Source organism: Megalopta genalis, chromosome 3 (genome assembly GCF_051020955.1).
Source record: "Megalopta genalis isolate 19385.01 chromosome 3, iyMegGena1_principal, whole genome shotgun sequence".
Lineage (NCBI taxonomy): Eukaryota > Metazoa > Arthropoda > Insecta > Hymenoptera > Halictidae > Megalopta > Megalopta genalis.
The window spans coordinates 33,873,445-33,893,179 of record NC_135015.1 but is presented as its reverse complement, the minus strand read 5'-3'; the positions used below and the strand labels follow the sequence as shown (position 1 = coordinate 33,893,179).

General features: G+C 49.6%; 2 protein-coding genes across 3 annotated transcripts in view; one reads left to right on the top strand and one right to left on the bottom strand.

Moving 5' to 3' along the window:
* The window catches only part of LOC117223028 (disintegrin and metalloproteinase domain-containing protein 10), a 77,898-nt gene extending 59,714 nt beyond the window's left edge, over window positions 1-18,184 (top strand). Inside the window, exons 5-19 of one of the 2 annotated variants that reach the window (XM_033475132.2) lie at window positions 5,679-5,922; window positions 8,570-8,731; window positions 9,010-9,212; window positions 9,543-9,683; window positions 9,819-9,943; window positions 10,373-10,501; window positions 10,708-10,876; window positions 11,165-11,334; window positions 11,414-11,581; window positions 11,680-11,807; window positions 12,011-12,125; window positions 12,194-12,328; window positions 12,432-12,456; window positions 12,838-13,071; window positions 13,151-13,289. In XM_033475132.2, the coding sequence (XP_033331023.2) occupies window positions 5,679-5,922; window positions 8,570-8,731; window positions 9,010-9,212; window positions 9,543-9,683; window positions 9,819-9,943; window positions 10,373-10,501; window positions 10,708-10,876; window positions 11,165-11,334; window positions 11,414-11,581; window positions 11,680-11,807; window positions 12,011-12,125; window positions 12,194-12,328; window positions 12,432-12,456; window positions 12,838-13,034 (2,111 nt within the window). In that variant the 3' untranslated portion in view covers window positions 13,035-13,071; window positions 13,151-13,289. Of the gene's footprint in view, window positions 1-5,678; window positions 5,923-8,569; window positions 8,732-9,009; window positions 9,213-9,542; window positions 9,684-9,818; window positions 9,944-10,372; window positions 10,502-10,707; window positions 10,877-11,164; window positions 11,335-11,413; window positions 11,582-11,679; window positions 11,808-12,010; window positions 12,126-12,193; window positions 12,329-12,431; window positions 12,457-12,837; window positions 13,072-13,150 lie in introns of both variants that reach the window. The other variant, XM_033475131.2, reaches the window with a different exon arrangement.
* LOC117223033 (uncharacterized) lies at window positions 18,182-19,713 on the bottom strand. Its single transcript, XM_076520685.1, has 3 exons — window positions 18,697-19,713; window positions 18,493-18,631; window positions 18,182-18,406 (listed from the first exon to the last, which is right to left on the bottom strand). The coding sequence occupies exons 1-3, from the start codon at window positions 19,438-19,440 to the stop codon at window positions 18,216-18,218; spliced, it is 1,074 nt and encodes a 357-aa protein (XP_076376800.1). The 5' UTR covers window positions 19,441-19,713; the 3' UTR covers window positions 18,182-18,215.
* Between the last annotated feature and the right edge of the window lie 22 nt (window positions 19,714-19,735).

Genomic DNA, 19,735 nt, shown 5'->3' with positions numbered 1-19,735 from the left:
CCCGTTGTCCCGCAGAATCCCGTCGCGGCGAGATCGCCGCCGTTCGAAGGGAAATTTTCGATTCTCGCTTAAATGGTAATTTCATTGGAGCGTGGTTCCGCCGCGGAGGCGGATTGGGGGCTGCCCTGAGAGGGGCAGGAGGCGTAGGAGGGGCGGGAGGCTGGACGGCGGGATCGTTTGAGCCGGAGAACCCTTTGTTCAATCGTTTCCTTTGTTCGGGGATATCGATTAGCATGAGGGGTGAATTTACCCGTCCACGATTCCCGCCGAGGGATTTAAAACACTTAATTGCAGGGAAAAGCTGCCCGATAATTCGCCCGCGGGTCGCGTCCGATCGTCTCGCTTCGACGTGTTTACCCGTCGTTCACCTTGCTTCCCCCCGCTCCCTTTACCGCGCGCGAGGAAACCATCCTTTCCAAATCGCTCGCCGTTTGCTCCGATCCGATCCGTCGAAACCCTCGAGCGATCGCGGACAGTTGTCGGGTTGCATCGACGCGAACCACGCTTCGACCATCGGGCCCGTCCCCGATTTAGCCGCGATTAACCTCGCAGATTCCTCTCGCCGCTCCGAAGTAGCACGTCGATCCACCCAATCTGCGCCAGTTCGTTCGTTAGGTCGCCGATAACTTATTCAAACGGAGCACGTCCTTGTTCGATCGTTCTTTCCATTTTTACCGGCTCCACGATGTCCTTGACTGGCGTGGTTCCGCTGGCCTCCGTGTAAAGCGTCCCAAATGTACGGAGTCTCGTTGCTCTCGCTGGGCAAAGTACTCGAGCGAAGGCGTGGCTTCTGCGAAAAACATGCAGAACGAGCCGGGAAGCTCTTAGAATTTGATTGTAAACGCGACTGAAGTGTTTCTCCATCTTATTGTTAGAGGCTAAGATCGTCGTTAATGGGCGTGGCATCGCTGCTCCAGCTTTCTAGAATACTCCTGTGGGCGTGGCTTTTTCTAAGACGATTCAGTAAAGCTGAAGCTGTTAGAATTTAATTGTAATCGCGACTAAAGTGTTTCCAACCTATTGCCAGAGTCTAAGATCGCTCTCAATGGGCGTGGCGTCGCTGCTCCAGTTTTTTAGGTTACTCCTGTAGGCGTGGCTTCTTCTAAGACGATCCAGTAGAGCTGAATCTGTTAGAATTTAATTGTAATCACGACTAAAATGTGTCTATGCTGTTGCCAGCATCTGAATCGTCCTTAATAGGCGTGGCTTTTCTGCTCCAGCTTTCTAGATTATTCTTATAGGCGTGGCTTCTTCTCAGACGTTCCAGTAGAGCTGAAGCTGTTAGAAAATTAATTTTAATCGAGACTAAAGCGTTTCCAACCTATCGCCAGTGTCTAAGATTGCCATTAATGGGCGTGGCATCGCTGCTCCAGCTTTCTAGATTATTCCTGTAGGCGTGGCTTCTTCTCAGACGTTCCAGTAGAGCTGAAGCTGTTAGAATTTAATTGTAATCGCGACTAAAGTATTTCCAACTTATTGCCACTGTCTAAGATCGCCATTAATGGGCGTGGCATCGCTGCTCCAGCTCTCCAAAATACCCCCAGCAAGCGTGGCTTCCTCTGAACCCACCTAGAAGAACCTGAAGCCCTTAGAATTGTACCGTGATCCTAACAGAAAACACCCTGTCCATGCTTGCAGCGTCTAGATCGTCCATAATGGGCGTGGTTTCGTTGCTCCAGCAATCTAGAATGCCCGTGCAGGCGTGTCACAGTTGCTCACGACGATTTTCCGTAGAACAGAGCCCCACTGCTCGAAATTCGAGAACGTTATTTCTATTTTCGAAAGTCTACGCCGAAGTAATTAAAGGGTTCGTATTTCCGTCGTGTCCCCGTGAATTTCAGTTTGTCGACCCAGTTCCTCGTCTGAGAAGAGAGCCGGGGCAGGAGGGAGGGAGGGAGGGAGGGAAGGAGACGGTAGGAAGGATGCGCGGGGTTGGACGGGCGTCCCGGAAATTATGAAATCGTCGAAACGGTGTAATTCCCGGCGAAGACGACGGCCACGTCGGAAATGGATGTAGCTCGTCTCCCCTTCTTTCTTGGCTATCTGCGCGCTCCCCCGGCGAGGGCTCGGCGCGAGACGGAGCCGGCTCGCAATTCCCGGCGCTGTCTCTTCTCACCCCGAGACAATTTTCGATTCCGAGAGTTTGCCTCGGAAATCTATCGCCGGGACCGGAAAGAGGAGCCGTCGCCCCGGCGAACGGCGCCGAGACACGGAACGAAGTTAGCCGAGTTCCCTGAATCTAAATAGGGGACGATTCTCTCGATTTCCGCGCGAGCCCCGAGACGAGACCAGACGAGACGAGACGAGACGAGACGCGGCGCCGATTACTACCTGTACAGAGACCGGGCCGAGCGTGCTCTTGGCGTTAACCTGTTAACCTGGCGGCGACCTGACGTCTTCGTGGAACTTCCGGTCTTCTCTTTTTTAGCGTCGTCCCCTGTCTCGCCTCGATCGACGATAACCGTCGGATGCATGCGACGAAATTGCAATTTGTTTAACACAGGGGTGTCAAACTCGCGGCACGAGATGAACAGTTTTGATGCCAAGTATAAGGACGTAAACAATAATTCAACTTTATATATGTTTATTACAATGTACTAAGTACATTAAATTATTATTTACATTAAATTATTAATGTTAATTATATTAATTAATTATATATTATTACATTAAATTATTGTTTACGTCCTGATACTTGACATCAAAAATGTTCATCTCGGGCCGCGCGGCTCGATCGATCGCGATCGGCTCGCACCGGCGAATCGTGATCGCGTTTATCGCAGAGAAAAACCTCTCTCCGTTGTTATTTATATATTCCGTTTTTATTTTTGTTTATAATCCGCGGACACCGCGGTCTCTCGCTTCCGAAAGAAAGGAAAAACAATTAATTGCTGTCCCCGAACGAAAACGATTGGACGCGATTTTTAAATTAGATTAAAACCATCGGGCTCCGCGCGTAATTTCGGATTGGACGGAGAGAATCGCCGGACCGTACGGAACGCCACGTTTAATCTCGCCCGCGCGGGGGATCCGCGGTAATTAACGGACGAGATTTCTGAGGAACGGCGCGTTAACAAGTCGCCGCGGAGGAGATTACGCGTCCGCTGGACCGCGACGCCGACGATTCCGCGGGACAAAAGACGGTAACTCCGCGGACGCGTTACACGGGATCGCGGCGGCTTGTTCGTTAGCCACGGTAAAAAAGCCTTTGAGCCCGCCGGAGCTTATTCACGATCGGCGAAAGCCGCCATTGTGGCCTACCGGAGGAGGATCCCTTCGGAGTGTACATACCCGGCTCATTTCCGGCATCGATTTTCGCGGGGAATAGCTGCTCTTCCACGCGCCGCCACGGAATTTACATTATTCTTCCGTCGAGGAATCGCGTTCGGCGGGAAAAAAATGCTCGACGTGGGAACGTCGCCGGATAAATTACCGCTCGGAAGCCGACGCAGACGGTTTATTAGGACGACGACGGTCGACGTTTTCAACCGGCTCGCCGCGTTGCGGAGATCGCGCCGAAACGTGCCGGGGGGAAAAAAATTCGCGACCGAAATCTATCGTAGCACCACTCTTGCGTAGGTTTTCGCTACCTTTGTCGAGTGACCCAAAATTTTCGGAGAAATTATATACATATACATGCACATAGTATGTATACGGCGCGGCTAACGAGCAGCTGGCATTTGCATTTCCACTTGCATTTTAAATATCGCGGCTGCTGTAACGCAGCAACGTTGTATCTTCTGCGTGCATGCCGATGTTCGTTCGTTCGTTCGTTCGTTCGTAGCCAAGCCATCGAATGACCTTTTCGTAGAATCGGATCGTGGGTAGAATAAAAGTTCACGTTTTTAACGCGTTCGAACGTATATCCAGCGAGAAACGAACCCTTCCCCGTCAGAATGTTCCGGATCGATGTTCAGAAAATTATGTCAAAGAAGATCGGCCGTTCTACACACGAGAAAATTAAAAAAAATTGTGTCACGTTTCGACGAATGCCTCGGTGGAAATTATGTAGAGAAATGGTTTATAATGCGCGTGTACGGTAAATTCTCCCTAATTGACGATCAGGTTCTACAGAAAAATGGACAGTTTGGGAAGAGGAGATACGATCATTCGATCCTCGCGACTCCTTTTTATAGTTAAAGTTTATAGTGATATATTATATATATAACTATAATATAACTATATAATATATATATATATATATATATATATATATATATATATATATATGTATATATTATATAGTTATATATATCGCTCGATACGATTGTTTGAGCCTTGATCACTATAATATAACTCTATAATATATATATATATAGTGGCTCAAGGCTCAAGGCTCAAACAATCGTATCGAGCGATCGATCGAATCGCATCGATCGTCTCGACACAACCTGAGCGCCGATTAGGAAGAGTTTACCGTATCATGAAATTCGCATGAAAATACATCGTGAAAGGAAGCACATATTTTTTCGACGATATCAATCGGAGCATACATCCCGGACACGCCTCGTAGTTTGTTCAAATATCTCGTGCAGTCGCGGAGAAATGCGGTTCCGACGTTCGATGTTTTTTCGACGATGCGCCGCCGATCGAGAAATATTCCGAGCTCCGGAGAAGAACGGATTCCCGGGCGCGATGATTATCCTCGGCGCGAGCTGCCACGCGTTATTTCCCGTCGAACGAAACGATATTACGTCGATAACGGGAGCCAACGCCACGGCCAATTCGTTCCGGGCCGGCGGAAGGAACGTCGATCTATCGGCAGATAAATTCCCTCGATCGCCGGCTAAGCGGCAAACCCATCGTCGCGTGTACGGGTCCGCTCCCGGAAACTTTCGGACCATGTGGACCTACCTTCATCCCCCTCTTCACCCCCGATTTCGTAGATTTGCACGCCAACGACTCTGCACCTACGGATTTTCTCCGGGCGGCGGCGCCTCGTATCTCTTTCCAGGATCGAAGCGATCGTGATAATTGTAAGCACTCCATCGGCATAACCATTCGCCTCCTTCCGTCGCTCTTCCGCTATCTCTTCCCGAGAAATATCTCGACACGTTCGCCGAATTGAACCCGGCTGCGCGATATACTGCAGTTTGTTCCCAGAAATGTACGGACGTCGCAATTGAAACCGGCAGATCCGAGTATTCCGAGTCGCGATTCTTCGAGAATAAGAAGGATGATTTAACTCTTTTGTTTCTAATTTTTTGCCACGATTCGACGGCAATTCGGCGGCCACGTGGCACGATTCGACGGTCACGCACCTAGTACAGTAATTTCTCCCTAATTCCCGTTCAGATTGGACAATTTGGGAAGAGGAGATACGATTATCGCGGCTTATTTTTATAGTTACCGATTAGCAACAATTACAAAAAGAAGACAAGGCTCGAATGATCGTGTCTCCTCTTCCCAAATCGTCCATTTTTATGCTCAATTTTATGAGGAATCAAGGAGAAATTACTGTACCCACCGCGTACCTTGTACGGTTTTTCTTACCTGGCGCACGCTATAAATTACATAGGCGTCGGACTATCCCAGGGAAATTCGCAGCAAATTAGACATTTCCGGGAGAAATTGTTGCATAGACTTTTGCTCTTCGGTCGAAGGAAATGCTGCATTTTCAACGAACCTTGGTTTAATGCGGTCCGCTCACTCAGCTTATGGGAACTTTATTGTTTCAGAGCACGAGAACGCCATGGTGCAGGGCATCGTGACGGAGGACGGCTTGTTCGACGGCTGCATCATCACCGGATTCGAGGAATATTACATCGAGCCTACCAGCAGATACTTGAATAAAGATATGGACACGTCACCGTCCTATCACAGCATAGCTTATCGTTCCTCGGACGTGTTGCCGCCGAGGCGGTCCCTGTCTTGCGCGAGTCATCACCTGCATCACGGGAATCTTCAGGATTCCTTGGAAAGGTCGTCAGAAAAATTCCTGGCCGGCGTGCACGATCACGCGTCTAAATATAACCATTGGACGTCCGCTTATCCAATTAGTCGAGGGAATTAGATGACTCATTGATTGCTCTCCTGTTACGAACAGTACAACTATCTTGTATCCCGCGCGCGTGCAATTTGTTCGAACGAATTCCGCCAAAGAAGTACCTTTAAAATCTCAACAATCCTAGAACGAGCATTGTCGAACCGATCGCTCGACCGTCTCGACGGCGGATTCGGTTATTAAACGTCGATATTTTGTCGAAAGTTTAATGCACGGAGATTTTCCGTTGTGCGTTCGCCTTGTATTCCGAACTCGAGCTTGGCATTTCCATAATCGAGCATTCGAAGACGAGAGAAAAAGGAAACGGGGCCGTGGTTGTTCGCGAGCAAGGGACCACGATCCCCCTAGTTTAGGCAACCCTCGTGCACCGAAGTGTCTCGTAACGGAGCCGCGCGCACCCTTGCCCCTCGGCGCCGCAAACCGGCGTGCTCGCGGCTAGAATTGTACAACAATACCAGGCGTTGGTACAGTGACGGGGGCGCGGATCTTCTCCCCGGGAAAATCCTAGTTAGTGCCGGAGAGTGTCTCCGAACGAGGCGTGGATTTTCCAGGTCTCGTTATAGGCGCGCTCATTAACGTAACAAGGTAACAGCTCTAAAACATCCGGGGTAAATCGCGTTACGTTAACCGAGGATGAAAATGGATATAACGAGAGCTAGCGAACGAGACCGAGAGAGAGAGAGAGAGAGAGAGAGAGAGAGAAGGGGGGTGGAAAGGGAGAGACACGATCGTGGGTTAAACGTCTGCATCGTCTGAGGTTTATCAGCGCGGAGCACAGAGGCGCTCCTTCGGCGCTAATTTCGTTACCGATTCCTCGGGACGCGTTATGCTCGTAGACGTGCGTTAAGCGCGTTAGAACCGCGCCGAGGGCTGTAACAAGGTTTCAACCGCGGATCCTCAAACATTCCCAGACGAATCGCCGGCAATTAAATTAACACCGAGCGCGCAGACCGTCGGCTGTCACCTCGCCGTTCTCTGTTGTATGTACACACGGAGATCGGGCTCGCCTCCAGGCTTTCTTCTATTGTTGGCGCACCTGTTTGTCGCTCTGCAATCGTCGACCCGAACACCTCCGGAGAGTCTGCTCCAACGATTATACGAATCGACGGCGTCCGCCGCTTCTTGGATCCTGTTCGGACGCGACGTATCCGCGAACAGTTCGATAACCGGGGTTCTCGACCCGCTCGCAGAATCTCTCGGCCTGGAAATTCCTCGCGGACGCTCGATACGTTAACCAAAATATGTACGTGTTCGGTTCTCACGCGGTCGCCGCAGTTTTTATATCATGGCTCTCGCGCGTTATCCGTTTTCTCCAGCATTTTCGCGGTTTCGACTCTTCGCCACTCACCGTTTTCCATAAAACTTCTTCCGCTTTCGTTTTCAGCGCGGCCGTCGAAACCGCGCCCCCCTAGATTTTACCCCCTAGATATATCGTTCGACGTATTTTATTCAGCGAGCGAGATTCAATTTCTCTCGTCTTCGAGCTCGGTCTACGGCGTTCCTTCCCGCGAACCATTGTAACAGAACGCGTCAGATATATTCTTCGAATGTCTTGGAAGGCATATCTTGTAAATCATATCTTGTTGTGTCGTATTCTTCCAACGTATCTTTCATGTTGGACAGTCCATGCAACCACGCCCCCCCCCCCACTCCCCCTAAATCTTAAATGTACAGCGATACGATATCAAAAGTTGTAACTGGACTGCGGATTTTATGCACTTATGGCAAAAATGGCTGGACGAAATTTAAGGCAGCGAGAAGATCCAGTGAGACCAAGAATATCTGTGCACTGATTTCAGCGTGCTAAAATTATTGAACTATTGAACGAGCGAATTATGCTCACATTATACATATATATACTATATAATATACACTATGTTATATTACATATTATATTATATTATATTATATAATATTATACTATACTATACTATACAATAATATACACATATAATGTAATATACGTATATAATATACACTATGTCATATTACATATTATATTATATTATAGTATATAATACTATACTATACTATACAATAATATACATATAATGTAATATACGTATATAATATACACTATGTTATGTAATATACATATATATTATGCGATCAAATAATAGATATACAAGTGCACCTTGCAATCGATGTGGGAAAATCTTTGCGTCGCATAAAGATCGGCGGTCTGGTTGCGACATTAGCGAGACTTTTTCGGTTCTCCGAAACCGTTTCAAGAAGCGAAACCGATGTCACAACAGCTTCGAGCCCGCGCGGTGCTCGGACGTCGCGAGCGTGTCGCGTAAGAAAACGCGACCCAGTATCGGGCCGGCTAATTGCAGCACCGTTGTATTACGCGGGGATTGCGTCAGATCGTCCCGGTGTTAATTTCCTCGCGTCGATTACGGCGCCGCGTGTATCCGTAGGAATCTATCGAGCATTCCGATCGCGCTTACGGCTGGTCCCGCAAGAATTCCGCACGGTTTTCCATGGATCCGTGCGGTCGGGCCCGGCGCGGTGCGACACCTTGTCCGTTCCCCGTTCTGAACACGATTTTATATGTTTTTCCAGGGAGGAGGAGGAGCAGCAGCGGCGGCGGCACGGCCACGGGAACGACTCCCGGACGTTTTACGAACCTTTGCTCGGCGAGAACGTGGCTCTCTACTCGAGGGAGAACAGCGCACGGGTTTTAACGTCGGAGGAGAAGGATAACGCCGTGGCACGTACCGAAACGTGAGTTCCTGCGAGAAAGAGCCGGCGCGCCGAAATCACGAGGAGAGAGATCCTGGGGAGACCCCGCCGTCGAACCCGACCGACCGGGTTTTAGCCTAGGCTCCGGGGTCGTTTCTCGTTTCACCGAATCGTAAAAATCGCGAGACGAAAGTTTCTCGGGCGTGCTGCCGTACCGGAATAAGCTTTTTATCCGAAGCGGAGAGGCGAGCCCGCGCCGGGGCCGCGGAGGACGGGGTGGTTCAAAGAAATTTACAAATGGCTTCCGACTTTGGTTACAGAACCGGCGGCGGCGGCGGCGGCGGCGAAGATCGTATCCCGAGACATTTGTACAAACGAGCCACCATCGATCCGCGGAAGACTACCTGCATGATCTACCTGCAAGCCGACCATCAGTTCTTCGCGCGTTACGGCACCGAGGAGGCGTGCATCGAGGTGATGACCAGACACGTGCAGAGGGTCAACTCCATCTACAGGCACACCGGTACCGTTTTTCGCGCGGCTCGCGCCTTATTTATTCGTCTTTCACCGGGCCACGATCGAGAAGCCACGATTTCTCTGTGTCCGGGCAAAAACAACGCCGTCGCCAACGATTCTCGCCCGGCGAGTAGAGGAACAGTTCGGCGAACGTCCCCGAACACGCTTAATGATCCTATTTGAAATGGGATTTACCGAAGTTAGTCAACACTCCCGAGCCCTCCGGGCGCGTCCCGGGGCTTAAAGCCCGATCCCGGCCGGTTATTAAGAGTCGGTTAGACAGCGGATAGAAGAGGATAGCGGGATCCGGTGAAATCGGATTCTTTATTGTTCGCAGATTTCAATCAGGACGGCCGGCCCGACAACATCAACTTCATGATCAAGCGTGTGAAAGTTCACAACGAGAACGCGCTCAAGGATCCCAATTATCGATTCCCCGGCAACTACGGCGTGGAAAAGTATCTGGAGCGCTTCGCCGGTAAATAGATCCCCCCCCCCCTCCCCCCACAGTAACTCGACCGTTCTCATATCCTCCGGTTTCCTCGAAGAAAAATCGAGGAACCCGCTCGCCCGATCAATTTAACCGAGAACTTCCTTCCTGGTCTGTTTGCAGAGGAGGATTATGACGCGTTCTGTCTGGCTTACATGTTCACCTACAGGACCTTCGAGCAGGGCACGCTCGGGCTCGCCTGGACCGGCGATCTTACGAACGCGGGCGGAGTGTGCGAGAAGCATGGCGTAAGTTACGCTAAAAACTCGCGGAATTTCAGACTGCGGACCGGTGGACGTGGTCGCCGGTGCTTCGGCGGGCCAGCAGGAACCGTAAAACGACCGCCGAGCCGCGTGAAGAATCCACTTTCCTCGGAAAGTTGCCGCGAAACACGATCCACGGCGGCTTCCTTTTATCTTTCCTTTCGGTTTCTCTTTCACGCGCGTGTCTGGCAGCAGCGGCAGTCCTGTATGCAAACTAATTTTTCCGTCGATTTTGTAACGTAGAATCTACCACCGGTTTTGTTGTGTCCTCGGCATTTTACGATTCCGCGCGTGCTCGCACGTACGTCCCACTTGCAATAAAATGTTGGTCGCTGGCCCGCAGACGTTCGGCGTAGCTAAGGGTTCGGAATTAAGGATGAGCCTTTCGCCTAAATGTATGCCAAAACTTTGCAGTACTATCGGGGGAGCATGAAGTCTCTGAACACCGGGATAGTGACTCTGATGAATTACGGGAAGCACGTGTCGCCCGCAGTTTCTCACGTCACTCTGGCCCACGAGATCGGTCATAACTTCGGCTCGCCGGTGAGTAGCCCCTGGAACACCGCTAGCCGCACGCGCGAACGAGTTTTGCCTAGCTTCCGGAGCGGCCGGCGGAAGCCGGTGAAACGTGACGGAGAGCGGGTGGACAGGTGTCCGGGCTGGTTTTTCGAGCCGCGGCCGGAAAAACAGCTATCTAGCTCGATGGGGACGACTGTCGATATACGAAGTGGCACTTTACTTTGTTCCAGCACGATCCGGCAGAATGCGCGCCGGGCGGGGAGGACGGAAACTTCATTATGTTCGCCCGCGCGACCAGCGGCGACAAGCGTAACAATAATCGTTTCAGCCCGTGCAGCTTGACTGCCATCAACCCGGTTCTGAATAGCAAGGCTCGCTCGCCGAAGGGCTGCTTCACTGGTCAGTAGCGGTCTACACCCCTCTTCGTCGTTATTTTTAAATGGCCGGGCCACCAGTCACGATTTCATTAATCGCGCGAAAACAATTAAGAGAAGCGGCTATTGACAGCCGGCGATCGATCCTAATGAAACTGGAGCTGCGGGCAAAATAATCCTGCGACGGGCGCATCTAAAGGCAACGTTCGAGTTGCTCTTCCGCGTGTTCTTGTATCGAATCTAGTACGAGGGAAAACTATAATACTTGTCCAATCCGTGTGCGGACCCGACTGACGAATCGACGTGTTTCCAGAACCACAAGTGTCGTTATGCGGGAACGGTGTGGTGGAGGAGGGCGAGGGATGCGATTGCGGCTGGGAGGAGGATTGCAGGGACTCGTGTTGCTTCCCTCAGCGTCGGTACCCGCCAAGGGGCGAAACCCCGTGCACCCTCAGGGCAGGCTCCGTTTGCAGTCCCAGTCAGGTACGTAGGACTTGCGGAACTTGTCGAGAAAATAGCTGTACGTTTTCCGGTGCTTAAATCGCGTGTAATCGTCGAACAGGGTCCGTGCTGCACCGCCGAGTGCGATTTACGGTTCGGAGACAAATGCAGGGACGACAATGGATGCCGGGACACGAGCTTCTGCGACGGCCGCACACCCCACTGTCCCCCTTCCATCAACAAGCCCAACAAGACGATCTGCAATCGTGAATTCGTATGCTTTATGGGGGTAAGCGTGTGTAGCTTTATCTGTACCTGTGTCGGTACCTTCTCTTCCAACTGCAACATTTCCCTTGGACAGATATTGTTTATCTCTTCCTCTCGCAGGAATGTACCGGCAGTATATGCCTCGCGTACGGCTTGGAGTCTTGCCAGTGCATTCCCGGCCCCAACGACCCGTCCACCAAGGCCTGCGAACTTTGCTGCCGACTTCCTGGAGAGAATCAGCCTTGTCTGTGCGTTGGCAATCCTCCTTGCGTTTGATCACGCGTGGTAGCATTTCAAGGGGCCGTTCGGCGCGAACTAAACGTCTTACCGCGTTGTTTAAACGTGCCCGACTAGAATTATCGAACGACCCACTAAACGACCCACTAAATTAAGAACGACCCACACCATTATACCAGGTGAATTGTATTAAACCCGATTTCCTCGTCCGTAGGTCGTCCTTCGACTGGAACTCTCCGCCTTACGACATCCCGGATATGTTCTCGAAACCAGGGACACCGTGTAACGACTACAATGGTTACTGCGACGTGTTTCAAAAGTGTCGAGAGGTGGGGTATCGTTATATTTCAACTGTCCGTCTCCGCCATTTTTGTTTTAACACGTCGTTTCTTTGCAGGTGGATCCCAGTGGTCCATTGGCTACTCTGAGGAAGTTTTTACTTTCCGACGAGAATCTGGCGACCTTCCGTCGGTGGATAATCGACCATTGGTATGCGGCTGCTTTCATCATCCTCGCTGCGATATCTTTATTGGTAGGTGTCTTTGTCTGGAGCTTGGTCTCTTTGTTCTATATAGACCTAACGTTCGTGAAAGGTAGTCGAAAGTATTACAGTGTCAAAATCATTTTTACGACAGAAACGACCAAGGAGACACGAGAAGTGTAAGTTTTGCGAGACTGAAGCGTACGGTCTCTCGTATCCTGATGATGATCAGACTTGCGACGTTTATGCGATCGTTGCGAATAATCCCACAGAGTCGCAGTAACTTAACATTTTATTGAAATTCGCTGAACGTTTATAGTCTGAGGGCAATCGCTAGTTCATAGTTTCTAGAATCGCTAACTCTCGTCTCCCGACCATTATAAGCTGTTTGACGATCATTCGCAGTACCAGAACAGATCTCGAGAATATGTAGAACCTATTGGGTCCGTCATCTTGCTGCTAACATTGTCACAAGTTAACGCCCACGATGGTAGACTACCATTGGTAGTGCTTGCAAAGCTCTTGTGAGCAGACTTTCACAAGACTTTCGTATACCGCAGGTTGCGAGCATGAGGGTGCTGGGCAAGCGGCCAGACCTCAAGCTCAAGTCAGTCACAATCATACACAGCTCGACGACGGAAACGGTTCGTCTGCCTCCGGAGGGGACAGAGGGGGTGACAGTGCATCCCCCGGCTGTGAGAGCAAAGCTTCCGCTGAGCAGGAAGGTCAGAGAAAAGAGGAGGCACCGGAAGCATAAGGACGCAGCGCACGGTAACGCCGATAAGACCGGCAAGGTAAGAACGAAATCGTCTAACAATTTTCTGAAACCTCCAGAATTGATAATTATCGATTCATAACGATAACACTTTGCAGGATGCATCCAAGAAGAAGAAACAGCCGCCACAGGCTCCACCGAAAAGAGCACCGGCGAATTCAGCCGAGGACTTCGCGAGGAAGAGATCGGCGGAAGCGACGGCAGCCGTGGTTCCAGAGAACAAGCGGAAAAAGACATTCCCAGCTAAGGAGAAGCAGACCTCGAGCAACACGGTGGCTAGCAACTCCGAGAGCGACAAGAGGAAGCGGAAGAAGCAGCACAAGAAGGAGGTGATCGACTATTCCGCAATCCAAGCGGAGAAGGAGCCGGAGCCGAACGCAGACCCGAAGAGCAAGGTTAGATCCTGGTTGCTTGCCTCGTCCCAGTGCCGACCCGAGACGATTCGAACAACTGGGACAGGTCTGCCGAAGAGCAAGTCGACTCCGGTGGGCTTGACCAGCGCAGGAATTAGACTACCAGCCACTAGACAGGTGAACGTCTCGCGAAGACCCGCAGAGACCAGAGAGCCTAAGCCGTCGCCTGGAAACGCGGCCAGGAAGGAAAGGGCAAAGCTGCAGGTGGTGTACAAACCGCCGTTCAGGTTCAGCGTGAAGCTGAAGAAGTCAGACAAGGTAGCTCAAGTGCCTGCCCAGCCGGCGAACGCGAGCCACGCAAACGGCAGATCGAAGCTGCCGAGGGCCGGGGTGCTGCTCAGGACGGCCAAGAAGAAGGACAGGGTCAAGATCGGCAGGGCCAGACAAATAGCGCCTACAGGAATCGGAAACGGTGCGGGTGATTTACCTGAGCCGGCCAATTCTGACCTGCACACTGTTCCTTCGGACCTGGAGGTGCTGCTGTCCGAGAGCGAGTTTCTCTTCTCGGACACGTGACACCGTCGCGACACGATACTGTTCCGTGGAATCCCGTCCGACGAGGTCGCGAGGGAACACCAGCGATCGTTCCGCATAGCCATCTTGTAGTTTCGTCGTCTCGGTCTCGCTGACAACAGGCGTGCGAGGGACAACACATACAAAAAAAAATCAAAATGCAATTTAAGACGTTCGTTGTCGGTGAGATCAAGCAGCGGAGAAAAGCACGGCTCGTTTCCGATGCACGGTTCTTCCTCGTTTCCGTCGCTGCGAACCGGTACACTCTATTTAGAAGAGGCTGAGCGTGCGACGCTAACGACGGGTAGCCGTGGCTGTTAGTTAATCCGGTGCGTGGCTGCCGCACGTTTTTATTCCGACGACTAGGACGAGAGACGCGAAAGCCCCGAAACGAGCTTCTTCAGTTCTACCGTGCTGGAATTTATTTTTCTACGGGTATGTGTAACGCGAAACGCAGCCGCGCGTATTTACACGTATTGCGTACGCTTTCGCTCTTCTTCACGTCTTCCTAGGGTATAATGTACGCGTACGTACGCTAGCGTGGTGGGTGTGGATGAAATGATGGTACCGTAGGACATAGTACGCGTTTTTTTATGGAAGAATGCACCTCGTAACACCGCGCGCCAGTGCTAGTTTCACACGAGACCCAAGCCAAGTTTTCTTCTTCCAAAGAAAAGGGGCCAAATTCAACTTTTAAAACGAAAGATTACTCTACGCGCGCCGCCTGTCGCGCGAGGATAAGCCGACGTACGCGTTAGATTTTTTACAGAGTGTTCCAGCATGAACGACCTTTATGTAATACTCGATCTCTCGATTCTTCTAGAAAACGTATCAATTTTATTCAGAATTTTGCTCTTGGTTCGCGTCGTATATTCTGGAACACTCTGTTAGTCTAAGATCCATACGAGAAAGGAATCACAGTGTTTCATACATAGCGTCGCGTTTTCCTATCGGGCACGGATATCGTTTCTGTCGATCATGAAGCGCGACGTTATGGAGGAAACTCTATTCTAGCGCGATATACCGTCGTATTTTCAGGACTACAAAAGACACTTGTAAACTATCGCTGTATCGTGCCTATTATCGTACACCGCTCATCGAAACTCGGATGAAAGGGATCTCGCAGTCGGAGAGGAGAATACTTTGCTTTCCTGGCGACTATAGTTGTCAGAGAGACAGGATGTCCGCAGGCAGAGGTTCTCGAATGTGTGTCTGTACACTTGGAAGCAATGATAGCAAGATGGACCATAATCCGACTCTACTTTTCTTAATGGAATAGAAAGTTTTACCGATCGATTCGTTAGTTCACAAAATGAATTTGTTTCTTCCTCTGATTCTCAGTAAACCTCTGTTTATGGTCCTGCTGGGTGGTTACACCGCTGCATCGATGCGTCCAAGTACGCCGGATTGCCTGCGCTTGCTGTTGATCTAACGTACTATTCTCATGGTTCCTATTTGGCCGGCAACTCCTAACATTGCGGTGTAAACCTTGCCGGATCATTTGCATTTCCAGTGCATAAGTGATGATGATGAAGATGAAGATGAAGATGACGATAATGACGATGATGATGATGATGATGACGATGATGATGATGATGATGATGATGATGATGATGATGATGACGATGATGACGATGATGTCGACGATGACGACAACGGAAGCTCGTCGAGCTATTTATATTTTTGAGACTGTATAAAAAATACGAGATCGACGAACGACACGCTCTACTAGCTTTCCGTGAGTTTCATTTGCCCCGTCGGATATCGTGTGTAGATCAATTAGCTAGACACTAATCGCGGTGCTATTAGTCGATACTCCGAAACGATTATTCTTTCGTCCGCGAGACATTCCCCGCCGCTTTAAATATAAACTCCAGAGCCGCAGTCCGCGAGTTTTAAGTTCCTCTCTGTCGCAGATCGCTTCGGGAATCCCCGTCGTAGACAAAATACTCACAGCCATTCCGAATCTATCCGGCCCACGTCCGAGATGATCTTCTGTCCCACCTTGATCACGGTCCCGCGACGTTCGCGATTCCAAAAATAGGGGATACTCCAGGAGGATTCGCTTCGGAATCGCTCGCGGGAAACGCTGGTATCGAAAACGTTTTGGAGAAGCAGGCACAGCGACAGATGCTCCCATTGGTGGTACATCATCCTCAAAAATATCAAAACAATTGTACACTGCCTATGGGAGACCGCAAAACCGTCGAGTGCCCCGCTGGTTACATTCCGAGCTCAATAACTTGAATCTGAGACTTAAATTCTACTGCATTGGACTTTTCAAATAAGCGTTAAAGCCACGATTTGGGTCATGTATTTAATACTTTTTTTTTTAAGAAAAACCATGGCACTCGAACGGTTGATTAGAAGACGGGGGTGGGCGGACCGTTTCTCCGACAATCGCGAGGATCCCGAACAAATGTTGCTACGGAACGAGCGTAAAATGCACGCGGTCCTCGTCGAGACCCTGCTCTCGTTTGCTCATCACCGATTAGAGCCGGCTGTCGGAACAGAGTCCGCTTGTGTCTATACATACGTGCGTGTGCGTGTACTTAAGCCGTAAGGATATGTGATTTTATTGTTACACGAGTTTACTATACACGTCTAGCGGCCGCGCGCGCGTGGCCACCCACTTAATTGACCCATTGGCCTAATATCGTCTAAGCAGTTAGTTTTAGATATACTCTCTCGAACGGGCGAACGTCTTGTTCCGTTCGTTTCTACCCCCTCTGTTTTCTCGGAAATGTTTAGGAATAAATTGAAAGAGAGCGAGAGAGAGAAAGGATGTTGATAAGCAATTAACGCGCGAGTCAACGTAGGCGAATGGATTGCGTAAGGAAATGTGATTTTACTTTTAAGACCGATCTGTGTTACATTCCGGGAGACTTCGCCGGTTCTATGCCAGTGGCCATGTCGCCTGACACCCTTGTTGTTCAATTGTTACCCCCCCCCCTCCGGGAGATCTGTTAGGTAGACGATTATTTAGTTTCGCTATGCCAGGCAGCTGTATAGGCCAGAGCCGCCCGAAGACGGATACAGATCCCAGCGTTAGGTGTAGATTATTATAATATTTGACTCCCCAGCATATCCGTTTTTATCGTATATCGTGTAGGAGATCCATGAGGAAACGATCAGACCATTCTTTTCCACGATCTCAGTGATAATCGGGATGCGGATCTTTATGCAACAAAAACGCGACGCAGTTCAGCCCCTTGCGCTCCGTACGATTTTCTCATGCCATCGGTGGCAGTTCGGTCCCCTATTATGGTGTCAAACAATTCTATTCTCGGAAGAAGAATTAATACTTGCACAGCCAACGGAGCGCAAAGAGCTGCCACTGTAATATTTGTTACTTGCTGGAACAATTCATGAAGGAAACGGAGTTTCGTTTGCATAAAAATCCACAGACTAATTTTAGTAATTGCAACGCGAATCAGTTCTTCGCGGACGTGAATTTTCCTCGGTTAGCGACCGATTGATTAAGAGAGAGAGAGACCATGGCGATTAGCCAGTTGACCGAGGAAACAAGACTAACGTTCGTACATTTATAATCATCCCTCCGACCACTCGGGTGCTCGTTTATTTCGCTGCTCCGAACCGTTCCCCGCTAGCGAAGCCAGTGTGAATGGGATGTACTTGTGATTCGGGAGGGTTCCTGGGCCCGGAAGCTAAATTAGAATGCGGAAGATCGTCCGGGAACGCTTCCCCTACTGCCAAGAAAAATCCGATCGACGGAACGGAGACATTCGACCGGTTCCAATCCGATTTTTCTCTAGTTGAACACTCCCGAGGCGCGACTGTTAATTTATCACTGGACTGCGGGTGTTATGCATCTATACTGTTCATAAAAACTAAATTAAATGTAACTCGTTGATATCGTTGTATCGCTCCAAATCGGTACTTTCAACATAATTAATTCCGTCTTGAATGCTAAGCTTTAGTTACATTCTTGTCGCCAAGCGGACTAAGGATGAAGCAAGCCGGTTGCTTTAACAGAAACAAGTTTTATTCGAACCCGGGTTAACGCGTCGATTTGCATGAACACCCGCAGTTTATTTATTACGTACTTATATCTTATATAAGATGGGGCTGCTGTATTTTTACACGGACTTTGTACAAATAACGAGAGCCACGAAAGCCGCGAGGGCGACGCCGTTCGCGCACCGTTATATATAACTGTATACCAATAAATAGACGTAGAAATAGTCTGAGCATCTTTCAGATAGGCTGTGTATTCCTACATATGCTTCAAACCCGAGTCCGAATGACATTTTACTTTCGCTGCAGCGCAAACTTCGCTGTCACCGCGTTTATCCTTGCAATCTTGTCTCGCTGCCACAACTCTGATTCGCCTCCGTGCAGTTTCTTCCTCGAATTGCACCCTATTCCTGGCTATGGTCTCCCTTAGCTCGTTTCCGTACTGCATCACTGCAAGATGAATGTTCTAAGTACGCTGTTCCACAGTTTGCATGCGATAACAAGAGCGTAGAATCTACACTGTAGATCAAGCAAACCTTCTTCTCGACGCTTTTCTTCCTTTTTCTTCTCCGCAGTTTCAAGTTTCTTCCGCTCCTCGGCCAGATACCTTGCAAAAGCTGCATCGATCGCATCGTCCTTTGCTTTTTTCTCAGCGGCGAACCTCCGTTGTCTCATCTGTAATTACAGTTAGATATCCGACTGAACAACTCTCAATAGATTGGAACACTCTTAAATTTTACCATATCCTGCATAAGTTCCTTTGCCGTGTGTTTCTTCTGCAGTGCTAGCCTAATCACCTCATTAGCTAGTTTATTCTCTTTTTCAGCCAGGTATAAATCTCGACAGATTCTCTCGCGCTCCAGTTTCTTAAATTCTGCATCCTGGATCTGTTTCCCTACCTTCTGCGCCATCGCGTCCTTCCCTGCTTGCGTGTCAGTCTTCTGCTCGGCTTCTCGCTTCTGCAGAGCCTCTTTTTCATTAATTACCTTCTGAATTTCATCGTGCTCCTGCTTCAGAACCTCCCTCCGCTTGTTCTTCCAGATCTGCCTAGCCTTCAGGAAAGCATCCTTCTCAGCCTGCAGCAAAGCAGCCTTCTCTTTTTTCACCTTCTCCGCTTCTAATTCCTCTCTGCGCAAAGTTTCGTCAGTTTCTTCTAGAATTTTGCGTTCTCTATGCTTCTCTTCCTCCAATTCGCGTTTCCTATGATAATTGTCTGTCTGCTGGTTCTGTAGCTCTCTTCTGTAACTCAACTTCTTCTTCTGCAGCTCCTCTAAGGGCATCTCCCCGCCAAACAACCATGCATCGGGCAAATTTAAACGCGTTGTATCCTTTTGCTTCTCTTCATTTAATTTTGTTTCTAAATTTTGAATAATATGGTCAGAAACTATCGGGCAAGTATTCCTTGCCTTTAACTTCTGAAAAAACTCTTGCTGTTCATGGTCTGTATGGGCAGATACATTTTTTTTATAATAAATTGAAATCATCCAACTTTATTAAGGATATTCCCCTGTTAGTCTACGACTTACGTTTCCGAAGCGCTAACTCTTTAGCAAGTTTCTCATCTCGCTCCATTCGACGTAACTTCAAGTCAAATGCTTCTTTAACACGTTGTAGCTCTTCCGCTTCCGTTGCAATCCTCCGATCGATGTGCTGTTGACGCAACCGATGCTTCAAATCACTTTTCTTCAGCAATAATCTACGACGGTGCTCCATCGCCTCCTCTTTCTGTTGTTGGATTTTTTCCTGCTCTTCGTTGTCTACTATCACCTGCATTTTGCA

Bases quoted from the DNA above. Each gene is read 5' to 3' on its own strand.
- LOC117223033 (XM_076520685.1), bottom strand. From the start codon at position 19,440: ATGATTTCAATTTATTATAAAAAAAATGTATCTGCCCATACAGACCAT. The intron at 18,632-18,696 runs GTAAAATTTAAG...CTGTAATTACAG, and splicing joins AGGAACTTATGCAGGATATG to ATGAGACAACGGAGGTTCGC. The intron at 18,407-18,492 runs GTTTGCTTGATC...TTCATCTTGCAG, and splicing joins AGAAAAGCGTCGAGAAGAAG to TGATGCAGTACGGAAACGAG.